This window comes from Cimex lectularius, unplaced genomic scaffold (assembly GCF_000648675.2).
Source record: "Cimex lectularius strain Harlan isolate CLEC.00 unplaced genomic scaffold, Clec_2.1 scaffold348, whole genome shotgun sequence".
Classification (NCBI taxonomy): domain Eukaryota; kingdom Metazoa; phylum Arthropoda; class Insecta; order Hemiptera; family Cimicidae; genus Cimex; species Cimex lectularius.
The window spans coordinates 209,538-224,821 of record NW_019394215.1 but is presented as its reverse complement, the minus strand read 5'-3'; the positions used below and the strand labels follow the sequence as shown (position 1 = coordinate 224,821).

Sequence of the window (15,284 nt, the reverse complement as noted above, 5' to 3'; positions counted from 1 at the left end):
TATTCTGTAATACAAGCATAAAGTTTCAACTTCTATTTATACAATTTTTGATAGTTCCTGATGATTGATCATTCTGATCAGATTGTTTTCTTTCTGTCTGTATATTGGAAAATACAAACAAAAAGAAGGATTTTTAGGAGCACCAATTTTACGATTTGTATTCAGAATAGCATTATTATAATTACTATATTATAAAATTATATCATAAGGAGAAATCTGATGTAGAACAAAAAGAACAAATACAAATGGGATTAATTTTTTTCATAAAAGTACGGAGCAGAAATCAGATCAAATTAAGAATAGTTCATTATATTTAGTGATCTATTGACGAAATTAGTTTTTTAATTAATTAATCTTTTTGTGTAAGGTTTTGGTCGAAATGAAAAAGCTAGTGTCACGAGCGGGATTCGAATCCCCTGAAAAATGGCAAAAAGGAGGGAAAAATTCGAAAGGTTGTAGGTTGGGATGGGGAGTTGGTATCCGAGTGGATCGAAGTCACGATAGCTCAAGTGGTTAGAGCAGCGGTGTATTCAGACGAAGGTCGTGGGTTCGAATCCCGCTCGTGACACTAACTTTTTCATTTAGACCAAAACCTTACATAAAAAGATTAATTTATTAAGAATAATAATGTGTTTTGGTTAATTAAGTCTGTTTGAGGACTATTTCGCATTTGAATTTTTTGAATAAGTATCATTTTTTTCGTACCACACTGAAAACCTGATGGTTTTAGTTAAAAGTTTACTAGAGTACAATAAACCGGCAGCTGAATAATCCCGTAAGCTGCTGAATTACTTTCATATATTTTTGCAACAGTAAGCTAACATATTAAAGAATGTAAAACCGTGATGATTGGTGATATTTTCAAAAAAATTAACAGTAAAATAAAGATAACAGTATAAAAACATAAGTCAAAATATTCATATCGGTACTCTGAAGCACAAATTTAACGCGCCACCTTAAAAATCATTTATTTATTTATTTCGTGCGTTAATGCGTTCAGAATTGAGTTTAAGTCTTTTCGAAGTCAGACTACGTCCTTCTCCGTCCCGCCACCCAAGGTATGCTGTCTTTAAGCCTTGACTCCTCAAACTCTCCAAAATTCTGTTCTCACTGAAGATAGTGCAATGCCTATATGCGTCTGAATAACTCAAAAACCAGCGAGTGGATACAGACCCCGTTAGCGACCCTGTACCAGTTAAACATGACATTCTTTCCTACTTCCGTATCTTCACTCAAGTAGGTCGGTGGTCGATTTACACAATCGTACCAATAAATATGATGTGTACTCTCGATGTACAAAACAAATCGAGATATCTACGATGTACGAGAAAAAGTACAATAGCAGTTGAACCAAAAACTCATTGACATGTTCAATTATACCCCTCATATCGGGAGACAATCCTACTCTGTCTCTATATGGAGCCATTGAATGATCCTCTTCAATTATGGAGGACATAGAGCGAGCAACTTTTCTAGGGCACAAACTAGCATGGCTTATTCTTGGTCGGGTGAGTAATAATACCTATTCTTTGATTCAAACACTCTGAGGGCCAGCTTTTCATACATTAAAGGACGATCCCGCCTACTGACTAAAACTAATAATTTAAACACGGAACTCTATGAATATATAGTGTATCATTTAATTAACTTATTAATATAAGAAAAAATACTAAATTAAAAATTAAATAAAACGTTTTTATTTTTAACTTTTTAATTACTCAATTAATTATACACAATTTTTTTTGAAATGAAAAAGGCGGGATTCGAACCCACGACTTTCGGCTAAATACGTCGCTGCTCTACCACTTGAGCTACGACTTTGATCGCCCATGCCGCAAACTTCCCATTTCGACTCCTCGTTGTATTCCTATTGTAAGCAAATCGTGGCTTCATATAGAAAGCCGCGTATTTAGCCGAAGGTCGTGGTCGAATCCCGCCTGTGAAGCAAATTTTTCATTTTGAAACAATTGTGTAAAAAATTAATTGAGTAATTTTTATTTGTGTTCAGTACCTAACATTTCCTGCTTTGACAAGTATGACGCCCGTTAAATGCCTTTGCAACCTTCGAAAAACAAAATTTATAACGACTTGAATAATATTTTTCCAACTATTTTTCGGAAATCGTGAGATGCGGTTTGGCGTGACGTAGGTTTTAGAAAAACATTTTCTTTATCTTGCCAACGTTTCGAACTTTAATGAGATCATCTTCAGGATATATTGGATATCTCACTGGCATTCTCAACACGATTGATAGAAATGACAAATCTACACGGAAAACGAACAGATTGAGCCCTGAAGATGATCTCAATAAAAATCGAAACATTGGCACGATAAAGAAAATATTTTTCTAAAACCTACGTCACACCAGACCGCATCTCACAATCTCCGAATAATCATTGACAAACGGTCACGAAACACCACACATTTTTCGAACTTTTTAAGGGTATAAGGAGCAGGGTTCCAACGTCCATACATCACTTAAGTCGGTTCTAAATATGCATGCTCGGATTCAAATTTGGACTCCGTATTGGCCAAAGTATGCACTCTATTCCAATACTGGCTCTACGCGATCTGGCATTGTCCTGAATTAACAGAAACCTCTCACCGAAAAAACAAACTTCTCAATAATCTCTTGTAACTACCTTTTTGAGAAACCTTTACCATATAACAGAACAATTCAGCCATTACGAAATGCAATATGAGGAACCGTACGTAGAACATATCTTTCCCTTGGGCATGCTACACAAAATTTTTACGCTGAAAAATTGAGACCTATGCTCATCTCAACTGTAAAGAGAACTCTCTATCAATTTTTTTCCAATCCAAATATTCACGTGCAGAATGAAGCCTGCGCTTTTTGGAAATGCGGTAAGTGGAGGTCCAGCAGACAACATATGACAACCAGCAGCTGTCGGGTCCTAAGGGTCCATTCACCAATCCTATTTCTTTAGTATAGTATCCTATGACTTTAATACTTGACATTTTAGAATTGCTAGAAAAAATATTTTCCAATAGGAAACTCGGAACATGTCTAGATGAATAGATTCAGGAATTTTTAACAGTAGTTTAAGTAAATTCATTAAAAACATTTATAGAAAAAAATTCAAATATAAAAAGGTGAAGTAAAATAAATTCACAAATGATAGGGATACTGTTAAAAATTTATATTTCACTTTTTTAGCGATTTTGTGAATGTTTTAAACAATTTGACGTAAATTGTGTAATGTTTTTCATTAATTAAATTTTCTTTTCAGATAAAAACCGAAAGAAATACGGCCCAAACGAAATCGACCCGGGAATGTCAGCAAAACAGAGAGGTAAGGGACAAATGTTTTTGTATGGCCCATACGAGCCCATCTTAATTTGCAATTGGTCATGTTTTATTTTCAAATTGCAAAACCTATTTAATGGTTATTTTTACAATCCGGTGAGTAATCGAACGTGAAATCCGAAGGTATTTTAGATAAACTAAAACAGCTCAGAATGCTTTTGTTAATGACGCCAGTGTTTTTGTCGAGGGATGTTCCCCTTCCGAAGAAATTAAGCCGCGGTAGTTCGGGAAAGTTTTTAATCACTTTAATGGCCCTAGGCCCCGAATTTGCTCTCCAACAGAGTGAAATATTAGTGTATCTCTCTGTAGATTTTTCTTTTTAATTTTATTAAAAGTTTTCCTTTCCGGATTGAAAGTAGCCAAAGGCTGACCGTATTGAAAAAGGAATTGAATCACGATAAACAAGGAAAATAAAGAAAGAATACTTAAAATAAAAATATATTCGGAAAAATCTGATACATGTGCTTTTACGTCTTTATGGAACAGAAGGTTTTTTATTCCATACGTATTTACTTTCTAAGGTGGTAGTAATATAAACTGTATGTCCTCTGAAAAAAGAAACGATAGTTTGAATACAGAGCCATAGAGATTTTCGGCCTAGCCTTGGCTGGCGGTGTCAGCTTTATAAAAGAAAATGGGATGGTGCGGACAATAGTCTCAGTTTTCTTCCGGATTGGATTGGCCCTGGGATCGATTTGATGGAAGTGACTGGCTGACACAAAACCGAAAAAAGCTGACGCTTCTTCCGCCTAATGTGGGTGTTATGGTGATTTCACGAAAGGGAGGAGATTTCTTATGGTTGTTCTCGTTCTCTCGCCTATTTAAACATGCTAATAGATACTTTTTATAATCTATATAATATAAGAATGGAAAAAAAAGCAGTAAAATAGAACAACTTGTATTTTTTCATCATACAAACTGCAGTCTCTGAATGTTGAAAATCGATATGGAAAATATACTAGTGCAAAAACTACTTATAACTAAAGCCCAGATCTATATGCAATAAAATATGCTATGTAGTATAATTGTAGTAACAACATCAAAAATTTAATATTATATGCAATAAAAAACAATCATACATGTTATATATTTTCCTGTATGTACACAATGATGAATGGCCGAGATATCACCCAACTAATAAGTAACTAATTAAGTAATTTCTTTTTAATCTTGAATTTTTTATATCTATTCATTTAGGAAAGATATAAAACAGAAATCATTGTGTCAAAAATAAATAGTAAAAATAAATAAAACAGTAATATTTTGTGGTGTATTTTAGATTATACGTATTTTTTCTTTACATAATTGCAATATACTTATGGTAAGGAATGTCAAATTAAAAGAGAAAAAAAATCATGAGTTTTGATAAAAATTAGTTCATTCTGATGACTCGAAAGAAAATTCACAAAACCACCGGTGAATGTTTTAGTGGTAGAATGAATTTAACTAAGAATTTATTTCCTGGCAAAAGTAGATGAAATAAGTTAGCTGCATTTTAATTTTACATTAAAATAAGTATGTTGGTATTAATATCATGATAAAAATACATACAGTAAAAATAAACAACAAAATTTGAATGTCCGGTTTTTGTCTTTGAGTAATGTACAGTTCGATATAATTCAATCACTTATAATTAGACGCTATCAAATGCTGTTTTATCGTGAAAAAAGTTGATTTCCGAGGCGAAAGGGTTAAATAAATCCTTGTTATTTATCTCTCAAAAACGAGATAATTTGGTTTAAAATCTCACAGAATGTAATTTTTTTTACTACATGTTAAAGTATTTGAAGGGCCGTTTTGAAAATTCGGTAATTAAATAAGAGCAGTTCATAGTGATACTTTGACACGAAAGGCTTTTTTAAAAAAAATTTAATGGCTTAATTAAAGGAGCTGAAACACTGGTTTTTGGTTATAGAGTGAAGATTAATTCGTTGAAATTTGGATGGAGCTAATTATATCAGCTGAACTTATTTCTTACATCTGCATTTTCAATTGGGAAATAGTTCTCGGAGATCTTATAAAACTGAACCTGTATAAATAATTCAAAGCAACAGATAACCAGTGTTTTCCCGTGCCTTGGGTTTTCATCAATTAAAAATCGATTGAATCGACTACGATTTTTAGTTAAAAACACAATTGTTTTCTCTCCGTGCTATGTTTTTATGTCTGCGTGTCGAAGAGACGATTAATTTTAAATAGGTCTGCTTATCATATAGACTGGTTTGAGCCGTTTAAACAGTTTAAAGTACTGAAACGGTGGCAAGAATATTTTTATGTCTTCAATAGTAGCCCTTCCATGAAATCTTTCAAAATTTGTTTCCTTTAATCCTTTTAATTAGGATCTAGTGGTATTGTTAGTTTATTCCCGGTAAAATCATAACAGTTCTAAATAAATGGAATATTATTTTATTCGCGTTCTAGGAAATGAGAACAGGACGAAAATAACACTGGAATCTAAACAAGTCGAAATAATTTTATTAAGGGACGCATAAATATTTATTGATGTGTCACCTATGTGTGCATGACCATCGCCAAGTGTTAAATTGAACTTCGATCCAAAAAACACTTTATAACAGATTCAACAATATTATGTTCTACTGTGACAGCAAACTCCAGTCTGAAATATAACATTCTTAATGAGCATGAAAATTCCATTTATACTTTAATTAAATAGGTAACTCGAATATAACCAAAAATTGAAAGTTCCACAGCAGCTTTGCTGACAAGATCAACACTTTGTGTTGTTTCTTCAATACATTCACAACCATCTTTTCGTGTTCTCCCAAAGAGAACGCAGTAAAATAAATATAAGAAAATAATTCAGTTTATTAGCTAAACCCAACTTAGCATACGACATTCTAAACGGAATCTTCGGAGAAAGAAAAACCCTATTTAAAAGTATGTCATCATAAAATACTTAAAAAGACACAAAAATGTATGATACACTCAAAAATGATTGACAAAATAAAATTATTTTTTAAATTCATTTATTTATTTACAACTGTACTTTAAACACGCAACTTGCACACAAGGTTATTGCACGGACCCTCAAAAGGGCGTGTTGCAAGGGATGGTCCAGTACATATGCTCTCCTGTCGAACACCAACGAAAATCGGGTAAACGGAGGAAAAGAAAGGTTTTTGTACAGTTTGGAAGTGAAGGTCCATAGGTAGGACTTAGGAATAGGGTAGATGTTAGAGAGCATCGGTGGCCGCAATGATTGCTCATCACTGTAAGGTAAAGGTCTCAGGTTTCGAATCCAGCAGTCGTGCTTTCGAACCCGACATACTTACAAATCTTTTTTTTTTCAAAAGCACCTGCACCCTGAGGGTTGATATAACCTCTGCAGTTGCGACCCCTCTTTAAAAAGAAAGGTAGATGGTAGGACGCCCTTGAGCTTGCACAGAAGACCCGGTTGTAATACCCTATAAGATACCTGAGTTATGTCCAGGCAGACACCGGAGCAGTGCTATTCAGCTCAAGGGCAATGGGAACGGTTAATATTAAAGAGGGTAAATTAATTAAAATAATTTTTCATGTAGAAGAATAAAAACCTTGAAACAGGCATACAGATGGGGTCATGAAACAAAGGCACTTAAACAAATTATGATCTACTGAAAACTATAAGCACCACACAATCAATTTGCGAAGCTGAGGTCCCCGAACACAATAATTTGTACAATATATACTTAAAATGATTAAAAGGGGCCCAGATATGCCCAAGTACCACCGTAGGCCTTAAACTTTTCCACCTTCAATTTACGGCTTATCAGAAAATGTCTTCCACTCCTAGGAAATGAACATAATGAAGTAACTTTCATCTGGGCACCAGGATGTAAAGGGATTGAGCAATGGTCCGGAAACCGTAATACTGGCAATACTGACTCCTAGATAAATAAGCGTAGATGAACGTAAACTTTGTTTCCCAAGTAACGCTAGAATATATCTTTAAGTTTTGATAAAATGGGGGAAAAACGATCGCTTCTCTCGGCGTGCGGGACTCCTTTCAGCAAAAATCCTTTCCCTCATCATCTGGGATAATCCAGTCTGTAATCACCAAAAACATACCAAAAGATGACGTCTGTACTTTGCTCCGACGGTTTCGATTGCTGCTACTATTTTCCACCACCTGTGCAAGCTGCATACATCGTGCCCTAATGTTCAGAGGATTCTGTGAATACTACTGTCTGGCTTTTTACTCCGAAGCCCATCTCTATTCTCCATCACAATTAAGCGCACCAGAGAGCGCTATATCGTTAAAGCTAGAAAAATGGCTTGACAAAGAAAAACCCAAGAATTGGACGAAAGCTTTAGATAGAAGGAAAGCTAAGGGATTTTTAAATCTGTGAAAAGGAACGAGAACGTGTTCCTGTCCCTCATAAGACAAGGTCTCATACTGGCCTCTGCCCTCTTAATGACCACTTAATAAGATAGAGAAAGCAGAAATAGAAACATGAGGACTTGTGAATGTGAAGCACTAGCCTGTATACGGTATAGCCAGTTCAGTAAGGCAATTCTAACTCCAAGAGAGTTGCGCAAAAAAGTGCTGAAGTAAATATATGTTTTGTAGGAAAAAGTGTACTTTTGAAGGTATGGTTTTAACAATAGGGTTCCACAGACCCTTAATTGTCCCTAATTGTATTAGTATGAATTAAAGCACCCGTTAAAAATTTGATGAGGTAGTGGACCTATCTAGTCTATCCTATTTATCCAATATACCGATCTCTTCAAATGCCCATTTCTCTCGTCTCGGATCCCAATCTGTCTGGCCAACGTTTCATAGTCAGCTTTATTGCCTCCTTTTTTTTTCGCCAGATTGTTCCTTCTTTACTTTCATAAACGTACTTTGTGCTGCCGTTAAGTTAACTTGGTCAGGTTGATTAATGCGGTCACAGGCACTACGAGCATTCGAATACCGAGCGATAGTAATTTAATATCCGAAGAGTTCTTTCTTTTTTAAATGAGACCATGCGATTTCTGTACTTATTGTTTTGATTTTTTTTTAATAGATGTTCGAAAGCTCGCGTATAAAGAAATAATTTATCATGTGATGGGGTGATTTTGGTAAACTTCTCCTTTTTGACTCTTCAGTTTTTATTGTTAATACGAGTTTCTTGTCTGATTCAGGTACTTTTCAAGGCCAACAGACAAAAACCTACAATTATTAAATAAATAATAAATTTAAAAATATCTATAAATTACAATTTAAAAATTATTACATATACAAAATTTTGTTAATATAGAGTTGAACCGTATCTTGTTGGCCTATAAAAATAATAACAATAATAAAAATGGCAATAAAAAATTAAAAGAAAAATAAGTTATGATGTTCATAAAAATAACCTCATCACATGATAAATTATAATACAAAAAAAATCTATAATAGTAATACAATAATAAACGACGATATAATATTATTCGCAAGCTTAATATTTGTGTTAACCTTTTTAATTAACAATGAAAGTTTCAAAGTTCTGATGAAATTTCGCAAAAGCTCGCCGAAAGAATTGTAAATGTTTTTTTCTAATTGGATCCTTCATAATTTTTAGTATGAAATGATAATATTGAACAACGATACTAACCATATCAGCCTGTTTCTTCTTTCAACTGAATTTATATTACCTAACAAAATACTCAACAGCTGATATGCTGCTATGACAGCATATTTAAACCACGCCATTTAGTCATCGTACTATAATTATGTTGAATGTAGATAAAATTAAAAATCATAATTTCAGTTCCATTCTGAATTTGGTTTGTCGAAGCGAAGAGACCTGAACTTTATGAAATGGGGTTATTGCAATGTACCGGGGGGGGGGGATTGTAACCGCAGCCGTGGATTAACGGGATCTTATGAGATTTGAACTGGAAACTACTCTGGATGATTTTGATTAAGGATTCTGTCGTCATCGTGCTCAAAAAAGCGGTATGTTTTCAATCAAACCGTATTCTATAGAAGTAAATCTTCCTGTCGGTTGGTTTAATTTGCAACATAAAAGCCAAAACGACTAATTACAACAGTTTGATGAATAATATTAATATTCATTTACATTATAGTTAATTAACTTTGTTCAAACGTTACACATCACAAAATGTTGAAACATAGTGCAAAACTTTAAACTTCGTGTGATCAAAGCAAACCAGAACTAGTCAACGCTTTCGTGTAACACAAAGAAATTAAATTATAATGTCAGTTTTCAATTTTTAGAGAAAACAATATGTAATGTAATTTTAAATAAACGAAACACAGAAAACAGAGCGAGTAATAGATTTGATGAAAATAATTGTTTCAAAGGCTAAAAAGGACTTCTGCTCTTTTAAATTGTGGTTTCATAAATGAGTCATGATGGATTTTTTTCGTGTAATATATTTGCAAATATAATCCAATATTTTCATTCAAATTAAAAGTTTTTTTAAAAACTAAGTACTTTATTGGATAACGTATGTATTATATGTATAAAGTTTCTTACCATTATACCTGGTGGCTACTCGTACAACATAATTCGTCAGATGCTTCTACACCTCAAATAAAGCAAAAAAGTACTTATTAACCATTGTCCGATTCTCCAATTTTTGCAGATTTTCAACGTTTTATGTTTTTTCAACTATCTACGGCGTTCGTCATAACTACTCTACTACGTCTACGCCTTGCACTTGTGTTATCCACTTTTGAATAAATATAAATAAAAATCATTGAAAATAGTGCTATCTTTTCTATAAGAAGGCACCCTTCTTGATATTTCAATTTGTTTTGGTAACAAAACCTAACGCTACATCTTTTAGAAACTTCTAAATTTAAATTTCGTAAAAAAAACGAAATTTGCAACCATGTTGAAACAATTCACGGAAAGCTTGGAAAATTTCATAACTTCTTCTATTAATAAGCTTTCTAACGGTATACACTTTTCTTTAATTACATTGAAACTGATTGCAGAAATTTTATGATAAATGGGAAAAAGTGGTGTGAAAAAGAGGAGTATAGGTTAATTTAGTAATTCAACTTTTTGTCCAGGGCAAAAGTTATTTCCGAACTTTCACATAATGAAACAACAAAAAAAGAAAGAAAAACTAATCACAGGCAAAAAGGGAACATCAATGCAGAAGTTTTAAAACTTAAACTAATAAAAAACACAAAAAAGAGGAAAAATCAAACAAAAATAAAAAAGAGACAAACAGAAATAAGCACAATGAACAGCCAAATTACGTTGGATTGTTTGTGTGCTTATTATTAAGTTAAAGTTGCTATTAGGTTAACATTAGGTTTTACCAATTCTTTATTATTGTTCTCCTTTTTTTGCTTTTGTCAGCGTTTAATGCAGGTATATGGCGTATTTTTCTGCTTTTGATGTTTGTTATGATTATTGTTTCTCTTTTTACGTGATTTGTTTCATTTTTCTTTCTTTTTTTTTTATCAAATTAAAGTTGAGAAATAAATTTTGCCAGGGATAAAATGATGAACTACTAAACTACCGTTTAACATAAAATTTCTACATATTGATTGGATGTAATTAAAGAAAAGAGTATACAGCTAGAAACCTATTAAACGAAGAAGGAGTTATAAAATTTACTTAGGTCTACCGTAAATTTTTCCACTAAGGATGCATTTTTTTTTCATTTAGCAGTTTTACCAAAAATTAAATTGTTATTGTAGAAGTGTGCCTTCTTTACGGAAATTTAACGCTTTTTTTGGATTTCCCCATAAATGGATTGTTCAAGAGCTACGAGTTGATTTATGATGAAAACAGTAGATTATCTAAAAAGTTGATTTTCTACCGAGAAATTAATCAATCATTTTTATTGTTGTAAGGTTTTCTGTTTTTCAATCACCCAATGGTGAAACTCCTACAGAAGAAATAAATAAAGATTTCACTTTTACAATTCTCTTCGTCAGAAAGTGAGGAATCATGTGGCCTTCCAATCGACAGAGAAGATTATCTCGGAGCATAGTGGAAATGCGGATAGCGTCCCAAGGCATTAGGTTGTGTGGAAAAATAGTGCTGTAATTTTTTTAATGGAATTATAGGTTCGCTACTTTCGGAACCAAGGGACTATTGAGGTCTCGGTATAGGGTTGATACATAATAAGAAGGGTTTCATATAAATATTAATTTACATATTAAATTAATGAATTTAATAAATATTAAATAATAATGAATTGATACTAAATTTTATCAGCTTCTATTAATTATATAAATACTCAATTAATTATACACAATTTTTTCGAAATGAAAAATCTGTCTCACAGGCGGGATATCGTGGCTTAGATCGGACACTAACTTCCCATCTCAACTTCACCTTTTGAATTTTCCCTCCTTTTTGCAATTTTTCAAATGTCGTGTAATCTATTTGATTCTCGGCGACAAAGGAATTGGCCGCGGAGAGCTTTAGTGAAGATATACTTCATTTAACTTATTAAATTCATAGTTTTCGTGATCCGCTTGACCAAATAACATCTTTCAATTAATTAATCTGTATTTGGATATTATTGAGTGAATCAAAGTAACGATAACTCAAGTGGTAGAACAGCGGCGTATTTAGCCGAAGGTCGTGGGTTCGAATCCCGCTTGTGACGCTGAATTTTTATCTCAACCAATACTTTAAATACAGATTAATTAATTGAAACATGTTATTTGGCCAAGCGGACCACGAAAACTAGTGAACTTATATTAATCTTTTGTAATTAATTGGAAGTATAGATAGTCAATTTTTGATTTTGGTTCGTCAAAAATTTATATATTTAAACATATAATATGAATCTATGTATATTATATTTAATATTACAAGAGTGTCTTGGCTGAATCACTTTGTTAAATAATAATAAATATCAGCCATAATTAAATTTAAAAAATACATTATGATCTCTTCTTATGAATTTTTAAAATTCCATACAGTAAGTACAAAAAACGAGTTTTAATCATTTTTCGTATTGTTTTCTTTTCTCCTTTAAAAACGGAAAAGTTAAATTAAAAGAAAAACAAAATAAAACATAATATTTTCAGATAGTATTCAAATCTAAATAGAAATCTATTGATAAATTTTGTTATTAGAGATTTAGTAAAAGCCGCAAGTCTTGGACTTAATTAAAATAACTTTAATCAATTAATTTGCAATAAATAATTGTTCGGTTAAGGACATTTACATATAAAACTAGCAATAAGACGAAAGTGTGTTTAAAAAAACATCGGTACAAAAATTTGGGGTGAATTCCCTGGCGTGTCTTTTTCTACAATATCTCCTAGCTTGATTGGACAAGTCGAACGGACCCATTGATTCATATTTGACCTTATGACCCCCCCGGCAGTTTAACGTAAAACGAGAAGCAGGTGGATTTTGATTTTTTGTCATGAATATTTAGCCATTTGGGCAACCACCAAGCAGCTCGGAGTTTATCACGCTAAAACCTCTATTCCCCGAGAGAAATCGCTCGTGAATTAATTAGTAGACAATAACCGCCTTGATTATTCACATTATATGTACACACACACACACACACACACACACACACACACACACACACACACACACACACACACACACACACACGCACGCACGCACGCACGCACGCACGCACAAACACAGGCACGCCTGGTATTAAACGTTTACGTTGCGGGGGCGAGAATGGCCAGATTAGTGAATTGTCCTATTGATTTATTCGACGTGATAAGAAGGGATAATGGTTGAAAATGGCCTGTGATGCTCCGGCCCCTCTTTTAATGACCCAACGGCAAGTTTGCCAACTCGTATGTGTTTGCATGCTTATGAGTCTAATAATTGAGAATGGTGGGCGCCCGGTTCCATTATTTTTCATCTGATTAAAACCGCTATTATGTACATATAAAACCACTTTCCACCCTTCTATCGGTCCAGCGGAATTTTAAAGACTGAACTCTGTGATTAACTAAAGTCTACCCAGGGCCAGATTCCTGCAAGGTTGTGACCGACACTGGCTAGGGCATCCTATTCGAATTTGTCATGATGATGGTAATCGGTACAAATCCCAGCATAGCCGTTGGATTTTTACTCGAGGGTATTTTATAAAAATACTGAAAAACGGCTCGAACCTCTCATCCGTCTACACCCAACAGGTAGTTAGACGATAAACCCTATACTACGTGAATTACTTTTTGTCAGTGAAAAACTGCATCGACATAAATCACATATAAAAAGACACCCAAAATCAACACTAACAGAAGATTCACAAAATTTTACTTACACCATAAACACTACAGTACTCGATGAATAGGCGAAAACATATCACTAACCAACCAATAAGAAATGCTAATATCAAAAAATCAGACAAACCAATGAAGTATCAACTACATTCAAAAAAAGATTATATATATAAATATACGTAACATCGTCCCTTTGTCATGATAGCTACGCTTGAGACTACGCGCGATTGTAGTGGCCTCGTAACCTTATCGTGGAGGCAGCGTTAGACAATGATATAGAATATGATCATTACCAGATAGAAATAATAACATTAAATAGTGAGCGCAAATGTAAATAAAGCTTAAATTGAAATTGATGCATGACATACCGTAAGAATAAAATATGGACATGAATTTGGATAGTAGAAAGTCGGGGTTTTCTATTCCCCAAGTACAGTAGCCTTCTGGTTTCTTGCACTCTTTTTGTTTGTTAGTTCACGGAAATAGACTTTATCCTTCACCCAAAGATTACTAGGTCATTGACTATGATTGGTGCAATTCCTTTCCTTCCTCATAACATACAGATGAGGGAATCATTGAATATACCTATATTATTTAGATGTTTTCATATGCCAGTTCATTGTTTAGTTAGCTGTTTAAAGATAGTAGGGTTGAAATATTTTATAATTATAAACTACAACTACTATTAAAAATTAATATTTTATTTTTCAATGTCAAATTTTAAAGGAAAATGTTACAATAACATGTAAACTTTAATTTTTGTTATAACCGTTTGCGATAAAAGGTAGAAAACAAGACACAAATCCTCTTTATTTATTTCTAACATTGAGATTGAAAGAAAAGACAATCTTTTTAATTTCAAAAAAAAAATAATAATAATAATAAGTCATACACTCTTGTCGTATAATACCAAAGATCATCATTAAAAAAATCCTCTCAAAATTGTGTCAAAAACATTGCGATATATTGAGAGTTGGCCTGATTAAAAAGTATTTAGAAAGAACGTGGGTCATGGTGGTGTGTAAAGGTTAATTATAATTATCTACAGATTGAACATTTCTGCAATCTGAATTTAGCAATACTTTTTAATTAAGCGAAGTGTCACCATGGATCGTTTTTCTGGTCGTTTAAACATCACGACTTTCATTAAGTTCACCCAACAAAGTTTAAAAACGAATTATTTACTAAGAAATTAATGAAATTAAAAATGGGGCAGTATTGTAATTACAAATTAACAACACGTGTGAACTTTTATTTAAGTTATTAAGGTAATATATAATGAAATATAACGTGAATGTAACCGCAAGCAGACAAATTTTAATGAGACTGCCTTGTGACGGCGCAATATGGCAACAGTCCGTCATGGCTTCGAAACCATGAGGGTTTAGTATTTCTTCAAATGTGTGTACACTTCCAAATTTTTTTTTACTTTTTCATCACAAATGAATATTTCGTTGTGTTGCAATTTAAGTTTTTTCGTACATTCAAAAGTGACTAGCATAAAAACCAGCTTCTTAATGCGGCGCGGTGTTGTCGGTGGTTCGGCGGGTCAATTTACAATTCACTTCGGGAGGCTTGTTGTGAGGGTAAAATCGTTGGAAAATAATTAAGGAATAACACTAGACATGAGCATGTATTGATCATTGTATAATTAGGTACATCCTCGGTATTCGGTAATGATCTGTGTTTACATCGTTATAACAATATTGTCTAATATTTATGTAAGGCATGGGTTGGGATAAAAAAGCCAGTGTCACAAGCGAGATTCGAACCCACGATCTT

General features: G+C 33.2%; 1 protein-coding gene across 1 annotated transcript in view; it reads left to right on the top strand.

Annotated features, from left to right (window-relative positions):
- Positions 1–15,284, top strand: part of LOC106670365 (lachesin-like) — a 163,918-nt gene that overhangs the window by 145,576 nt on the left and 3,058 nt on the right. Inside the window, exon 8 of the mRNA XM_024230223.1 lies at positions 3,255–3,317. Within this exon, the coding sequence (XP_024085991.1) occupies positions 3,255–3,317 (63 nt within the window). The remainder of the gene's footprint in view (positions 1–3,254; positions 3,318–15,284) is intronic.